The sequence below is a fragment of the Schistocerca serialis genome, chromosome 1, assembly GCF_023864345.2.
Source record: "Schistocerca serialis cubense isolate TAMUIC-IGC-003099 chromosome 1, iqSchSeri2.2, whole genome shotgun sequence".
In the NCBI taxonomy this organism is placed as follows: Eukaryota; Metazoa; Arthropoda; class Insecta; order Orthoptera; family Acrididae; genus Schistocerca; species Schistocerca serialis.
This window is the reverse complement of record NC_064638.1, coordinates 757,118,491-757,136,786: the sequence shown is the minus strand read 5'-3', so window position 1 is coordinate 757,136,786 and position 18,296 is coordinate 757,118,491. Positions and strand designations below refer to the sequence as shown.

General features: G+C 39.3%; 1 protein-coding gene across 1 annotated transcript in view; it reads left to right on the top strand.

Moving 5' to 3' along the window:
* Positions 1-5,416: 5,416 nt before the first annotated feature.
* The window catches only part of LOC126482145 (uncharacterized), a 111,913-nt gene continuing 99,033 nt past the window's right edge, over positions 5,417-18,296 (top strand). The window contains exon 1 of the mRNA XM_050106125.1: positions 5,417-5,566. Within this exon, the coding sequence (XP_049962082.1) occupies positions 5,517-5,566 (50 nt within the window). The 5' untranslated portion in view covers positions 5,417-5,516. The remainder of the gene's footprint in view (positions 5,567-18,296) is intronic.

Below are 18,296 nucleotides of genomic sequence, written 5' to 3'. Positions count from 1 at the left end.
CGATCGCCCCCGAATTTTACTGTTGGCACCACACACGCTGGCAGATGACGTTCACCAGGCGAACACCCTGCCATTGGATCGCCACATTGTGTACCGTGATTCGTCACTCCACACAACGTTTTTCCACAGTTCAGTCATCTAATGTTTATGATCCTTACACCAAGCGAAGCGTCGTTTGGTATTTACCGGTGTGATGTGTGGCTTATGAGCAGCCACCCAACCACAAAATCCAAGTTTTATCACTTCTCGCCTAACTGTCATAGTACTAGCAGTTGATCATAATGCAGTTTGGACTTCCTGTGAGGTGGTCTGGATAGATGTCTGCCTATTACACATTATGACATTCTTCAACTGTCAGCGGTCTCTATCAGTCAACAGACGAGGTCGGCCTGTACGCTTTTGTGCTGTACATGTCCCATCATGTTTCCAATTCACTCCAATTCCATCGGAAATAGTGGACCTAGGGATGTTTAGGAGTGTGGAAATGTCACATACAGACGTATAACACAAGTGACACCCAATCACCTGAAGACGGTTGAAGTCCATGAGTTCTGTGGAGCATCCCATTCTGCTCACTCACGACGTTTGATGACTACTGAGGTCGCTGATATGGAGTACCTGGCAGTAGGTGGCAGCACAATGCACCTAATATGAAAAACGTGTGTTTTGGGGGGTTTACAGAAACTTTTGATCACATAATGTATGTCAGTGAAAGAAAAATATTTAGGTAGTCAATGCATCTCTTTCACCATTATGGACTGGACTATGATGGAAATAATGAGGAGCAAATTGTGGTTGATCACATATGCTTGTCAATCTTGCAGTTATGTTTATTGACACCTTAATATATCTTCTTGTCAGTACTAAGTCTTCCTTTAGAGATTTCAGAACTTTCTTTATTTTATACATTTTTGTTATGGCTGTTGCTCTGAGACTGTAGTATCCAGCACCATGGGCGTAATTATTGTTATATTTTCAAAATTTCCTCTGCGGTTTTATGTGTCTAGTTTTGTGACACCTCGTGTCACCTTTTCACTTCACTGTTCACGTTTTGTGTTGGTAGAAAAGCCAGATTTATTTATCAAGATATTTTACTCTACTTGTACATGCACACCACCTTGAAAGTATAACTAAATTTTGTTGTTGTGACAATTCTATATTGTTTAGGAATGTTTACTGAACTATGGTCAGATTTACTATAGGCTACAGTAGGAACATGGAAATTTTTCATTTATTTCAGTTTATTATTTTTTTCTATTTTTGTGCTTCAGGTTCAAAGTGCATGACTGTACTTTTATTTAAAGACCTTCTTATCATAGCAACGTTTAACTACTGTGGCAGCTTTATTTAATTGGCTCTGTACTGAGGTTAATAGTCCAACATTTCCTATTGTGATGCTCTTCTTCTGATGGTTATTTTCGAAATATCTGGATGAGTGACAATTCAATACAGAGTGCATATGAATTAAATAACAGTTTCATAAATTCTAAGAAATTTTCCTTAGCAGATGAAAATTATTTGAATGACAGTATAGACAAAATGGATAGTCTTTCCACTTCACAATAAGCAGAGCTGAAGGTAGCCACACAAAAATTTTGGCAGAGATGTATCTATCCTAAGGATATATTGTGTAGTCAGAAAATAAGCAGCTCCGCTGCTGGAAAGGTACAGTGTTCTCTAATTTTATCATAAAAATAGGTACTACATATATTCCGTCTTCTTAGCTTACAGCTAAATGATCAGAGAGGAAATATTCCGAGACTGTCTGAAACTGACTACTGTCTTGCCTATGCGTAAAAAATAGACACAAATTCATCTCGAAACTACAGACCTATAGCAAGAGTATCAATGACATCGAAAATTATTAAAACTTCAGTGGAAGACTAGTAAAATAATTTTTTAATAACGACATATTTAGCAAGGCCTAACTGAGCTACTGAGCTAGGCTGTCAACAATTATGACAATACAGGAATTACTTTATATACTGAGCATCTGGAGTTGTTGAAAGGCATGATGCTAGGAAGAATCCCACAAACAGCAGGTAAAATTGTTGTTTATTAAAACACAACTGGTTTTGTAGCTTAAAACCACATCATTGTTGCAACCTTCATGGTAAATAACAAAGTACAGGGTCACAACATTTTATGGATATTAAGATTGATAATGGAGTGTCCAAAATGTACTCGCAACATTAATCCAGGAATGCTAGCTGTGTTACACATGTACCCCATAGGGGGAATAAGATTCGATCATTTCCCACTATGTAGTGCGACAGGTTTGTCCATCATAGTAGCTTCATATGACTCATGGCTAGTCTTGATCCTATCTTGCTTGCTTGATTGTGTACTTATATTTCGCATGCAGACTGTTTTGAGAACATCTGTCCCCTGGGGTAGCTGAATAACATGCCTATTTCCACTATTTTCTGTCACATGGTAATTATATTCTAAATCTAATGGAACTGTTAAATTATCACACATATACACCATTAATTTTTCGGTAACTTTACCTTTTGCTTAACATAAACTTTTTGATTTTTGCATTTATTTTTATTCCCATTTCAGATGGAAACATGACCTCCAAACAGATTTTAGATGTGATGAGGGAAGCAGACATAGCAGAAATTCATAAGATACTTTTCAGTTCAAATTCTGAAAAAGTGTATGTTGAATGATGAAGAAGATGCAGTTATCCTCGATTTTAGAGAGGGTACTGACAATGATCATGAACCACCCAATACCTTCTCAACTTCATTTCACCTTCATACTATGTCGTCCAGAACTTTCGATTCTAGCAAGTAACTGGGCCACCATTTAGGCCAGGCGTGATTCACACATCTCAAACAAGGATGGGCCATATGTTTAAAATGAAGATAAACTAGTAGCTGCGAATGCACCTCCTAAACTTTTTATCAAGGATCGCTTCGAATGGAGCGGCAAGAAAGGGAAACTTCATAGAACACCGAAGAAAAATGTGATCGTTCATTTACCAGGCAACAGGAAAGAGGCAAAGGATGTAAAATCGGCTTTAGAAGGTGGAAATTACGTTCTACTGAAGAAAATTTAAACTTAATTACACAGTTTACAAACAAAAAGATAGCTGTACAGTGGGTAGAATATAAAACTGACTGACATGTGGAAGGTGAAGGTGTTCAAAATGCAAGCTTCAGGCCCATACTACTAATGATACAGAAATTTTACCCTTCTTGGGGTTATTATATAATTCAGGTGTTATGAAAATGCATGTAGTATTCACTGAGAAATTATTTAATAATAACTTGGAAATACCAATATTTCGGTCAATTATGTTTGAGGCTCACTTTCGATTTTTGCTAAGCTGCCTCGGTTTGACGATAAAGACACTAGAAATGAGAGGAAACAACACGATAAGTTGGCAGACTTCCGAGAAGTGTTTGAACAGTCATTTCTCAAAATGAAAGAAACATATGTTCCATCAGAGTACACCACTTTCGATTTTTGCTAAGCTGCCTCGGTTTGACGATAAAGACACTAGAAATGAGAGGAAACAACACGATAAGTTGGCAGACTTCCGAGAAGTGTTTGAACAGTCATTTCTCAAAATGAAAGAAACGTATGTTCCATCAGAGTACACCAAAACTGATGAGCAAATGGTAAGATTCAGAGGCTGGTGCTCATTCAAGATTTATATTTCGTCAAAGTCGGAGAAGTATGGCATCAATATTTTAATGTGTTGTGATTCCAAAATATCTTATGCCTTAGATGCTGAAACGCATCCAGGTAAAGGATCAAAAACATTCCAGCAGCTCAGTATTACTGTGAAAAAAGACCGTTTCTTTCCATTGGACATATAGAAATGCAACCACAGATAAATAGTTTACTTCAGTGAAGACAGCACAACAGTTGATAAGAACAAATGACGGCAGTTGGAACCTGGAGGAAAATAAAAAAAAAGAGATTCCACCAATATTTCTGAAGTAGAAACTAAACGGAAGAATTGTGCTATGTTTGCATGTAATGATCAATTCTCTCTTCAGTCTTACTGTCCGCTAAAGAAGAAGAGGAGGATAGTGCTTAACCTTTCCACTATGCACCAGAAAGGAAATGACCCAAACGAAAATAAGACATTTTGAGATATAGAATTTTGCATCCAGACAATAGGAGACGTTGATACTTTGGACCAATTGTGTCATACATACTCCACATCCAGAAAAAGTTCTTTCTACAACATCCTAGGTATTATTGGAGTCAACAACATGACCCTTTTGAGAGGTTCAGCTGCATCAGAGAAGAAAATAATCAAGAACAGACATTCATATTTGAGAAGCGTTGCCATGGCCTTACCAGACTGCAGATGGTGAGTCGACTGAATATTCCAAATTTATCTCACTAGCTCTGTGATACAATATTTAATGTGTCTAAAATAAACAATGAAATTCAAACACCTGACAGAACACAGCCATCAACTGAAAGATGTTGTAGGCCCCGAGACAGAAAATCCAAGATTAAGTGAACCATATGTAACAAGTTCATCTGTTTGATGCATCAAAAGAAAATATGTCCTACCTGTGGGTGAATCAATTTCTTTTTTGTATTGAGTGTCGTTCTTCATATAAAAGGCAATATACTGCAAGTTTTATGTGTTAATTTAGAATATATACTTATTGAAAACAAAAATACTATTTTTGTAGTGTAAGATATGGGTAGCATTCTAGATCATAGGCATACCCATTGGTCCTTGTCGAAATTTACTATTTAGCAAATATTGCCAATACTATGGCGAGCGAATGGTAACGAAGACGTGCTCCATTCCTTCAGAAGCGATGAGTAAGTCTATGATTTTTGAACGTTATGAGTATATTTTAGACATTTCTTTATTAATTTTAATATCTACAAAATGTAGGGACGCTTTACTTCGCTTTTTACCATGAGGTAGCACCTGATGACGTGGCTTTAGGCCACGAAACCGGTTGTTTTTTAATAAACATCAGTTTTACCAGCCATCAGCGAAATTCTTCCTAACATCATACAAATCAAGAAGTGGTGTTTTAATACCATATGGTCTTGAAAATTGGTCTAAAACTTTTGGTACTCTTGCAGATTTACCCAAGGTCTCTGATACTGTCTCATGTAGCATTTTATTCAAGAAACTTGAAAGAATGGAAAAGCTAAATCTAACAAAAACTACTGAGCCATATCTTACAAACAGAAATCGTAAGATTGTTGTTAATTCAAATAAAACATGATAGGAAAGGTGCGAGATGTCTCGTTGTTTGATATATCATTCCCTAAATTAAAAAAAAAAAAAAACCGGCGAAATAGTTGAACAAGCCTTTTCTCTTAGTGACTGCCGCTGGAAAGTATTTGCCACAGTCTTTATGTTGGACTGTGGTATTTGCAGTCGGTATGAGAATGTAGCATATCTGCGACGAAATGACAGCGTTGTTTACTTGTTTCCTGTTTAGCCACTGGCCAGTGATCCGTGGTGTTTGAGTAGCGGCAGTGTTGAATGTGGAAAACGTGGGTGTTTGTGAAAGATGATGGCTCTACAAAATGAAAGAAGAACTGTTGTTCCTTGGTTTTCGATGTAAGTTCCCTTGTATCTAATTTACAAAAATAAGTTTTGTCTTGTAGATCAGAAAGCTTTCCTGAACATTGGAATTATAGGTATTGCCCTACTGTACAAGAACTGATATAATTAGGTCGAACTTGGCTGCAATGTGTTTTTCTCGTGTAGTAACTGGCACTTATGTTAGACAGTGATTAGTAAACTAAGGACCATTATGTCTTACCATCTTTTTTTTTGCGTATCTATGCATGGAACCACTGTATCAGCGGATGCTCTTAGTGTATGAAGCGATGAAGACAAAAACTAAGTTTTTATAATCTAACTTACCACAAGCAAATTGTGTGTAACTCAAAGAGCACTGTATGATAGGGACCAACCGAATGAGGCTGTGCATTTGTTTTGTCATTGACCTTATCTTCAGGAGAATGGTGTTCGCACTGTTCAAAGGCCATCCAGATTTGGAATTTTCCGTAGTTTTCCTAGATAACTTCGGCAAATGCTGGGGTTGTTTCTTCATCAAAGCGACAGCCACCCACTTGCCCTGTCAGTGTAGAGCGTACCTCAGCACTCTGTGTATACTTATATTTTGAAGTATTTATTTATATTGTAGTACTGTGACAGCATGTGTATCTTTGTGGAATGATTCTTGTATGAAATTAATAAATAGAACTTAGAGTGTTTACAAGTGATGATGTGTGGTGGTTCTTACTTTGTCTCTGGCACTGTATTTTGAGTTACTGGCATTTCTGGGCTCGATTGCTGGCCCATGTAGATGCATTGTTTCTGTCATGTCTCTAGATATGTTTTTCACTAGTGTCACATAGGACATTTACAATTGAAGTGTTGATATCTTTGAGTGCAATGCCTTGTGTGGAACAGCTCATTATTTGGTCATTTATGCTTAAGTTGTTGAGTGAAGTTCAATTTCAGCTTTGGCTTTGAGGTCAAGTCCTCAATAACTGGTGCTCTATGCATGTTTACTATGTGATATTCTCAGTTGGTAGAGCATTTGTCCATGAAAGGCACAGGTCTTGAGTTAAGTCTCGGTCCGGCATGCAGTTTTAATCTGCCAGGAAGTTTGATATCAGCATTCACTTCACTGCAGAGTGAAAATTTCGTTCTGGAAACATGTCTCCGCAATATCCTTTCTTTCACGAGTGCTAGTTTACGAGGTTCACAGGAGAGCTTCTGTGAAGTTTGAAAGGTAGGAGACGAGGTATTCGTGGAATTAAAGCTGTGAGGATGGAGCATGAGTTGTGCTTGGATAGCTCAGTTGGTAGAGCACTTGCCTGTGAAAGGGCAAAGGTCCCTAGTTAGTCTCAGTCCAGCACACAGTTTTAATCTGCCAGAAAGTTTCATGATATTCTCGTTTACAAATTTATTTCTTGGCTACTGAGGACAAAAATATCTCATTTGTGTGAAACTGCTCCATTTTAAATGGTATATGTATTTATGATGATATACTTCATTTGCCCGTGTGAAGGACTGCCATATTAGATATTGTATTAATTTTATACACTGTGCACAGAAAAGCAGAAAACTGAAAATAAATTTGTGGCTGGTTGCTGTCTCAATGCCATCAACATTTGTCTTCAAATAACAGCCACAGTCTCCAACCATGTAATCATATGCAAAATTGCACTTGTTGTGACATAGACATTCAGTCCTGTGAGGGACTACACAATCACATGGCTGCTTCCCGTGACCAGTAACAGTGTAGACCCAGTCAGTTGGCACAAGCGAATTACTCAATTCAGACAGCTGGTAACGATTTTTAAAATGACTAAGAGCCCCATCAGAAATAATGATGATCTTCTCTGCCCCTGTTTGCAGTTGAAGAATTTTGCACATTGCTAGCAAAGCATGTGCCGAGTCATGTCCTGTGGCATCACTTATAACTGCATCACTTGTGGTCTTGTTTTGAAAATGTCACTCCTGTAAAAATTGAAACCTGGTCATTACTCCAATGGTACCAATGTACTTCTTGTGGGAGAATTACAGGCAAGTTCTCAGCAAAATAACAGTGGAGCACTAAACATAGTTCAGCCTGTACAGACCCTTTCACTTCTGCAATTTGTTGTTGTTGCAATTTCTTCGGATGCTGGTGTGTTACTGCTTCCACTGACCATTTACCAAGTTAATCATGAAACTCAAATGCAACAGTTTTCTTAATTAGGTTATTTTCCTCCCATGTCTCACATGTAATTTCTGCCGAGTTATCTGCTACGTCTTCCAGGTCAAGTGTCAGTAAAGACAGTCCTCCTTTTCCAGGGCAATCACCACATACTTGAAACAAACAAGTCTCTTTACATCACAGGCTACTAATGACTTCACACTCTCAACCAAGGTGTCATGTGCTCCAGTAAGTTCTTCAAAGTTCAAAATCTGTGCAGTACACACATAAAGAGACATCTCGAGGTGGGTGTGGAACTACCCACTTAGGATGTAGTGCATAAAATTTTGATCTTCCAGTATATGAAGCTGTATAGTTGCTCTTATAAATTGCAAAAGTTTCTTTAATACTGCAAGTCGTGTAACTCTTCACTTTCACGACTTTTTGATCAAATATTACAGTTATAGTGTCTTTTTTGTTGGCACTCTGGCGTGAACAGTCCCATTTATCTTCCAGATAAAATGATTATACTATTTGAACTTGACCTGTTCCTACAGGATTACCATAATAGGGATATGATCTTCCAAAGAATACTTCTACAGACCTCACATTTTGTGGTTTGTGTACCATGTTCTTTGGTATTGATGGTATGTGGTTCAAAATTGTTTTCTTTGAAATGTCTCTGGAATAATATTTAAAACTTGCACCTTTTCACTGTAGGACGCACAATATTCAACAACTGAATTGATATTTGTGAAAAATGCCTGGCAGGAGGTGCAAGAGTGCTTTGGTTCATTTTCTTCTGAAGATGGAATTTCTGCTTTGAAGGGTGTGGTCAGTTTTGCTGCAGTGTACTCATCCATAGCTTTAGTAATTTATCTTCACTTTCTTGATGCATAGAGTTTGACTCGACTTTACTGTAGCTGACTGATTCAGAGTATTTACTTCTTCCTCTGTCGATGCAAAATCTGCATCATCTGCACCATGGGAAGTTTCACCTTGTTCAGATACTATCATTGTTGTTATTCTGTCAAAACATTTAGAACACAAAAGGTCGTCACTGGAAACAGCTTAACTTTGAAACAGTCTTCAAATGAGAACACTTATTCCCAACCTGAACGAAGTCTTGTTTTTTTGTTTGTCTTATATATCACTCTTTTACGGATATGCAAATATTCAGCACACTTCACTCTCCTGTGGCCCCAGTCACAAGACACTTCAAACAGTCCTGTTCACAAAACGCGCTGCAACTGTGTCAACTGGCAAATTCCTTGTGAAATCACAGAACTCACCGGATGATCTAAGATTTCTTAGAAGCCGCTTCAGTAAACATGTTGGCACTTCCAGAATGAGATTTTCACTCTGCAGCAGAGTGTGCGCTGATATGAAACTTCCTGGCAGATTAAAACTGTGTGCCCGACCGAGACTCGAACTCGGGACCTTTGCCTTTCGCGGGCAAGTGCTCTACCAACTGAGCTACCGAAGCACGACTCACGCCCGGTACTCAAAGCTTTACTTCTGCCAGTACCTCGTCTCCTACCTTCCAAACTTCAAAATGGTTTCTGCAGTAGTGTCACCCTTGAAGGCCTGTATCTTGGGGGCAGGAATTTTTTGAAGAAAACAAGAAAAATACGTGTTTCTTACTTACTCCTGAATTTTAACATATGCTGAATTCAACCATGAACCATAGACCTTGGCGTTGGTGGGGAGGCTTGCGTGCCTCAGCAATACAGATAGCTGTACCGTAGGTGCAACCACAATGGAGGGGTATATGTTGAGAGGCCAGACAAATGTATGGTTCCTGAAGAGGGGCAGCAGCCTTTCCAGTAGTTGCAGGGGCAACAGTTTGGATAATTGACTGATCTGGCCTTGTAACACTAACCAAAACGGCCTTGCTGTGCTGGTAGTGCGAACGGCTCAAAGCAAGGGGAAACTACAGCCGTAATTTTTCCCGAGGACATGCAGCTTTACTGTATGGATAAATGATGATGGCGTCATCTTGGGTAAAATATTCCGGAGGTAAAATAGTCCCCCATTCGGATCTCCGGGCGGGGACTACTCAGGAGGACGCTGTTATCAGGAGAAAGAAAACTGGCGTTCTACGGATCGGAGCGTGGAATGTCAGATTCCTTAATCGGGCAGGTAGATTAGAAAATTTAAAAAGGGAAATGGATAGGTTAAAGTTACATATAGTGGGAATTAGCGAAGTTCGGTGGCAGGAGGAACAAGACTTTTGGTCAGGTGAATACAGGGTTATAAATACAAAATCAAATAGGGGTAATGCAGGAGTAGGTTTAAAAATGAATAAAAAAATAGGAGTTCGAGTAAGCTACTACAAACAACATAGTGAACGCATTATTGTGGCCAAGATAGACATGAAGCCCACACCTACGACAGTAGTACAAGTCTATATGCCAACTAGCTCTGCAGATGACGAAGAAATTGAATAAATGTATGATGAGATAAAAGAAATTATTCAGGTAGTGAAGGGAGACGAAAATTTAATAGTCATGGGTGACTGGAATGCGAGAGTAGGAAAAGGGAGAGAAGGAAACATAGTAGGTGAATATGGATTGGGGCTAAGAAATGAAAGAGGAAGTCGCCTGGTAGAATTTTGCGCAGAGCATAACTTAATCATAGCTAAAACTTGGTTTAAGAATCATGAAACAAGGTTGTATACATGGAAGAACCCTGGTGATACTAAAAGGTATAAGATAGATTATATAATGGTAAGACAGAGATTTAGGGACCAGGTTTTAAATTGTAAGACATTTCCAGGGGCAGATGTGGACTCTGACCACAATCTATTGGTTATGAACTGTAAATTAAAACTGAAGAAACTGTAAAAAGGTGGGAATTTAAAGAGATGGGACCTGGATAAAATGAAAGAACCAGAGGTTGTACAGAGTTTCAGGGAGAGCATAAGGGAACAATTGACAAGAATGGGGGTAAGAAATACAGTAGAAGAATGGGTAGCTTTGAAGGATGAAGTAGTGAAGGCAGCAGAGGATCAAGTAGGTAAAAAGACGAGGGTTAGTAGAAATCCTTGGGTGACAGAAGAAATACTGAATTTAATTGATGAAAGGAGAAAATATAAAAGTGCAGTAAATGAAGCAGGCAAAAAGGAATACAAACGTCTCAAAAATGAGATCGACAGGAAGTGCAAAATGGCTAAGCAGGCATGGGTAGAGCACAAATGTAAGGATGTAGAGGCTTATCTCACTAGGGGTAAGATAGATACTGCCTACAGGAAAATTAAATAGACCTTTGGAGAAAAGAGAACCACTTGCATGAATATCAAGAGCTCAGATGGGAACCCAGTTCTAAGCAAAGAAGGGAAAGCAGAAAGGTGGAAGGAGTATATAGAGGGACTATACAAAGGTGATGTACTTGCGGACAATATTACAGAAATGGAAGAGGATGTAGATGAAGATGAAATGGGAGATATGATACTGCGTGAAGAATTTGATAGAGCTCTGAAAGACCTAAGTCGAAACAAGGCCCCAGGAGTAGACACCATTCCATTAGAACTACTGACAGCCTTGGGAGAGCCAGTTCTGACAAAACTCTACCATCTGGTGAGCAAAATGTATGAGACAGGCGAAATACCCTCAGACTTCAAGAAGAGTATAAAAATTCCAATCCCAAAGAAAGCAGGCTTTGACAGATTTGAAAATTACCGAACTATCAGTTTAATAAGTCACAGCTGCAAAATACTAACGCCTTTACAGACGAATGGAAAAACTGGTAGAAACTGACCTCGGGGAAGATCAGTTTGGATTCCGTAGAAATATGGGAACACGTGAGGCAACACTGACCCTGTGACTTATCTTAGAAGCTAGATTAAGAAAAGGCAAACCTACGTTTCTAGCATTTGTAGACTTAGAGAAAGCGTTTGACAATGTTGACTGGAATACTCTCTTTCAAATTCTGAAGGTGGCAGGGATAAAATACAGGGAGCGAAAGGCTATTTACAATTTGTACAGAAACCAGATGGCAATTATAAGAGTCGAGGGGTATGAAAGGGAAGCAGTGGTTGGGATGGGAGTGAGACAGGGTTGTAGCCTCTCTCCGATGTTATTCAATCTGTATATTGAGCAAGCAGTGAAGGAAACAAAAGAAAAATTCGGAGTAGGTATTAAAATCCATGGAGAAGAAATAAAAACTTTGAGGTTTGCCGATGACATTGTAATTCTGTCAGAGACAACAAAGGAGCAGTTGAACGGAATGGACAGTGTCTTGAAAGGAGGATATAAGATGAACATGAACAAACACAAAACGAGGATAATGGAATGTAGTCGAATTAAGTCGGGCGATGCTGAGGGAATTAGATTATGAAATAAGACACTTAAAGTAGTGAAGGATTTTTGCTATTTGGGGAGCAAAATAACTGATGATGGTCGAAGTAGAGGAGATATAATATGTAGACTGGCAATGGCAAGGAAAGCTTTTCTGAAGAAGAGAAATTTGTTAACATCGAGTATAGATTTAAGTCTCAGGAAGTCTTTTCTGAAAGTATTTGTATGGAGTGTAGCCCTGTGTGGAAGTGAAACATGGATGATAAATAGTTTGGACAAGAAGAGAATAGAAGCTTTTGAAATGTGGTGCTACAGAAGAATGCTTACGATTAGATGGGTAGATCACATAACTAATGAGGAGGTATTGAATAGGATTGGGGAGAAGAGAAGTTTGTGGCACAACTTGACAAGAAGAAGGGATCGGTTGGTAGGACATGTTCTGAGGCATTAAGGGATCACCAGTTTAGTATTGGAGGGCAGCGTGGAGGGTAAAAATTGTAGAGGGAGACCAAGAGATGAATACACTAAACAGATTCAGAAGGATGTAGGCTGCAGTATGTATTGGGAGATGAAGAAGCTTGCACAGGATAGAGTAGCATGGAGAGCTGCATCATACCAGTCTCAGGACTGAAGACCACAACAACAACAACAACAACAACAAATTCAATAACATCTGAGACTATGAAAGTACCTCCCCTGCCTGATGTGATATGGATTATGCCGTGTTTATTTAACATTTCTTGTTAATCTAAAATGGTGCACATTGTCTCTTACTTATCAGTGGGTTTCTGAGGTAACAGAGTATAGTCTTGATTTATTTAGATTATTTAAAAAGATATAAAACATTGTTTCAACATCTCCATGTAGATATGTTAGTTTACATCTGAAGAGTCATCCACACTCTGTGCCAAATTCATACTGTACATCATTAAAATATCATCTGATAAACATCTTATCATTGGCTACTCCATGCCGCACTCCTATTGGCGGCCTCGTCCTGACACACAGGCACCTGGCCAACATCTGCTGTATACTGCACAAAAGTATAGTGCATGGATGGATCATAGTAAGGTTTCCCTTTAGCAAATACAGCCCTATGTTGCAAAACACGCAAACATGGTATTACTCATGCTTGTTTTGCGTGTATCCATTTGATACTATCCAGTAAAAATTCTATAAATATTCTGAAGCAATGGGTAATCACTACACCCACTGCATTCCTAGATTATACATGCCTCCTGTGTAGCACTAAATTATAAGTACTTCATTGAACTTACCCAGCAATGTCAGATCTTGGCCTTCCCAGGGCTCCGAAGGTGGAGGCTGGTCAACACTACCAGGCCTCTGTAAATGTAATCTCTTTGCTTATATCAGTGATTGGTGGTCTGCTTGAATCGTAGTGCTATGTGTAATGGGGAAGGGAATTTGTCCCAGCTATCTACATTGTCAGAGGAGTCTTCACATTCTTTGGTCAAAAGGGTATATTGTAATTTTGAGTACTTGCATATAAAAAAATGTTTATCTAGTGGGTATGTATGTGCACTGCGCGTGTGCGCACACACACACACACACACACACACACACACACACACAAACTCTCAGGATTTATGCTCCAAAAGACACCATCAACACTTGTAATTCCTCATTAGTACTGCTTATTTACAACTGCTACTGAAACTCCTTCACAGAAAAGAAAGCTATCCACACTGGTGGTTGACACTTTACAAAACATGCTTCCTCTGCACCGCTTCTTTTCCTACTGACATTTGCTTTACCCACACCCTGTACCGCCATTTAAAATCAACTGCATTCATCCACATCTACATTTATACTCCGCAAGCCATCCAACGGTGTGTGGCGGAGGGCACTTTACGTGCCACTGTCATTACCTCCCTTTCCTGTTCCAGTCGCGTATGGTTCGCGGGAAGAACGACTGTCTGAAAGCCTCCGTGCGCGCTCTAATCTCTCTAATTTTACATTCATGATCTCCTCGGGAGGTATAAGTAGGGGGAAGCAATATATTCGATACCTCACCCAGAAACGCACCCTCTCGAAACCTGGCGAGCAAGCTACACTGCGATGCAGAGCGCCTCTCTTGCAGAGTCTGCCACTTGAGTTTATTAAACATCTCCGTAACGCTATCACGGTTACCAAATAACCCTGTGACGAAACGCGCCGCTCTTCTTTGGATCTTCTCTATCTCCTCCGTCAGACCAATCTGGTACAGATCCCACACTGATGAGCAATACTCAAGTATAGGTCGAACGAGTGTTTTGTAAGCCACCTCCTTTGTTGATGGACTACATTTTCTAAGCACTCTCCCAATGAATCTCAACCTGGTACCCGCCTTACCAACAATTAATTTTATATGATCATTCCACTTCAAATTGTTCCGCACGCATACTCCCAGATATTTTACAGAAGTAACTGCTACCAGTGTTTGTTCCGCTATCATATAATCATACAATAAAGGATCCTTCTTTCTATGTATTCGCAATACATTACATTTGTCTATGTTAAGGGTCAGTTGCCACTCCCTGCACCAAGTGCCTATCCGCTGCAGATCTTCCTGCATTTCGCTACAATTTTCTAATGCTGCAACTTCTCTGTATAGTACAGCATCATCCGCGAAAAGCCGCATGGAACTTCCGATACTATCTACTAGGTCATTTATATATATTGTGAAAAGCAATGGTCCCATAACACTCCCCTGTGGCACGCCAGAGGTTACTTAACGTCTGTAGACATCTCCATTGATGACAACATGCTGTGTTCTGTTTGCTAAAAACTCTTCAATCCAGCCACACAGCTGGTCTGATATTCCGTAGGCTCTTACTTTGTTTATCAGGCGACAGTGCGGAACTGTATCGAACGCCTTCCGGAAGTCAAGAAAAATAGCATCTACCTGGGAGCCTGTATCTAATATTTTCTGGGTCTCATGAACAAATAAAGCGAGTTGGGTCTCACACGATCGCTGTTTCCAGAATCCATGTTGATTCCTACATAGTAGATTCTGGGTTTCCAAAAACGACATGATACTTGAGCAAAAAACATGTTCTAAAATTCTACAACAGATCGACGTCAGAGATATAGGTCTATAGTTTTGCGCATCTGCTCGACGACCCTTCTTGAAGACTGGGACTATCTGTGCTCTTTCCCAATCATTTGGAACTCTCCGTTCCTCTAGAGACTTGCGGTACACGGCTGTTAGAAGGGGGGCAAGTTCTTTTGCGTACTCTGTGTAGAATCGAATTGGTATCCCATCAGGTCCAGTGGACTTTCCTCTATTGAGTGATTCCAGTTGCTTTTCTATTTCTTGGACACTTATTTCAATGTCAGCCATTTTTTCGTTTGTGCGAGGATTTAGAGAAGGAACTGCAGTGCGGTCTTCCTCTGTGAAACAGCTTTGGAAAAAGGTGTTTAGTATTTCAGCTTTACGCGTGTCATCCTCTGCTTCAATGCCATCATCATCCCGTAGTGTCTGGATATGCTGTTTCGAGCCACTTACTGATTTAACGTAAGACCAGAACTTCCTAGGATTTTCTGTCAAGTCGGTACATAGAATTTTACTTTCGAATTCACTGAACGCTTCACGCATAGCCCTCCTTACGCTAACTTTGACATTGTTTAGCTTCTGTTTGTCTGAGAGGTTTTGGCTGCGTTTAAACTTGGAGTGGAGCTCTCTTTGCTTTCGCAGTAGTTTCCTAACTTTGTTGTTGTACCACGGTGGGTTTTTCCCGTCCCTCACATTGAAATGTGTGCACAGTACTGAGGTTGCTGTGTAAATCACTTGATTGCTGGGCTCCTTACTTGTGAACCATCAGAAATTCTACATCTATATACATACTGCGCAAGCCACCGTACGGTGCGTGGTGGATGGTACCCTGTACCACAACTAGTTGTTTCCTTTCCTGTTCCACTCGCAGGTAGAGTGAGGCAAAAATGGCTGTGTATACAACAACTACAACAACAACAACAATAACAATAATAATAATAATACAGTGTAGGCCTTACAGCAGTGTAGTAATCGTTACATAATTCCTGTTGTGTTGTGCTGTCAATTAGTTTGTTTAGTGTAGTGAAGTGAATAATGGAGCAGTTTCTGGTGTATTGCAGGAGTTTTGTAAAACTTGGAGAATGCATTTTATGGAATATTTAAGCATATGTGATGTATATATTTGTCTCAATTTTACTGTCATAGATGGATGGTACGAAGTACAAGGGTCAAGAGAATGTCCACCAAAAGTCATCGGCTTTGACCAGTGATGATATGTTAATGGCTGCTGCCACTTCACCTTTTTATTCCATATATCCACAGTTTTTTGAGTGCAAGAAAATAAGAAGATTGGTTATGGTGACTAATTATCTGTAGCTTAGCCCAGGCTATAGGTTAGGTTGTAAAGTAGGAGTTCGGTTGAGAGTTGGCGAAGCCAACAAATGTATTACAAGGAAACCTGGGTGTGATGACAGACTAATCTGTGGCTCTGCCTGTTTCAAAAAATAACCAATAAAATCATGTTACAGTCTGCATATTGTTTATGGCATTTGACACGTGTTTCCTATGTCACTGCTCAAAGCTGATGGCTCTTATTAAACACTCCTCTATATCCAAGAGTAGAGTATGTGTGTAGGATGTATGCTATGTGAGGAAGATGATGATCATACATTTGTTACACAAACTAACCCTCATCACATTGCTTCACACATTAATGCTAGTATATGAAAAATAATGCAATTATTAGTAACTTTTGCTGTCAGCATTACAGTCTTGTGAAACATCAGTCACAGTAATGGTGTATTAAAAATAATTTGGTTTAATGATTGAAACATAGTAGAATCGTTGTGTTCTTACCTTCAGAAAATTACTTGTTACCCCTCAGGTTTTATAGACTTGGAGAAAGCTTTTGACAACATTGACTGAAACACACTCTTTGAAAATATGAATGTAGCAGGGGTAAAATACAGGGAGTGAAAGGCTTTACACAACTTGAACAGAATTCACACAGCAGTTAGAAGAGCTGAAGGGCAGGGAAGGGAAGCAGTGGTTGAGACGAAGTGAGACAGGGTTGTTGATTGTCCCCCATGTTATTCAATCTGTACATCAGACAAGCGGTAAAGGACACCAAAGGAAAATTTGGAGGAGAAATTAAAGTTCAGGGGGAAAAAATAAAAAACTTTGACATTTGCTTATGTCATAGTAATCCTGTCACAGTTGAACAGAATGTATAATGTCTTGAAAGGAGGATATAAGATGAACAGCCACAAAAACAAAACAAGGGTAATGGAATATAGTTGAATTAAATCAGGTGGTGCTAAGGGAATTTGATTAGGAAATGACACACAACAAGTAGATGAGTTTTGCTATTTGGGCAGTAAAATAACTGATAATGACCAAAGTACTGATAATGTAAAATGTAGACTGCCAGTGGCAGGAAAAGTGTTTCCAAAGAAGAGTAATTTAATAAAATCTTCTTGGGCTTCCAGCTGCATTAGGATGGATTTAAACCAACTGACAAATCTGGAAGCTGGATAAGATTTTATTAATTCATATCACTGTGAGCTGCATTCAAGAAAATTTTGTTAACACTGAATAATAAATTTTAAGTGTTACGAAGCCTTTTCTGAATTTGTTCAGAGTATAGCCTTGTATGGAAGTAAGACACCACAATTAGTTCAGACAGTAAGAGAATAGAACCTTTAGAAATGTGATGGTTTAGAAGAATGCTGGAGATTAGATGGATAGATCACACAAATAATGAGGATGTACTGAATAAAACTGAGAAGAAAAGAAATTTGTGGCATAACTTGACTAAAAGAATGGGTGAATTGAAGGATACAGTCTGAGATATAAAGGACTTATCAATTTTGTATTGAAGTGGAGTGTTTGGGATAAAATTGTGGAGGGAGGCCAAGAGACCAATACAGTAAGCAGGTTAAAATGGATGTGCATTGCTGAAGTTTTTTGGAGATGAAAAGGCTTGCACAGTATAGAGTAATATGGTGGGCTGCATCAAATCAGTCTTCAGATGGAAGTTGATGACGACAACAACAACACAACGTCTCAGAGGGCTCATGGTTCTTTCGTGTGTTTCTATGTGGCACTCACGGTACCATGAGCTATTGCAACCCATTCTTCCTACTCAAGGTGCATTTTCTTCCCCGTGCCCATCTCTCCTCATTCTTGCTCATTCCGCACTGTTCCCTCCTCACCCTCTTTCGGTGTTCTTACTTATTATATTGACATGGCTATCCACCTGTATTCCTGTATTCCTTGCAGTTTTGTTTCCCTTGCCTTTTCTCTGTCATCCTTTTTGGCATTTTTGGAACCCCTTTAGGG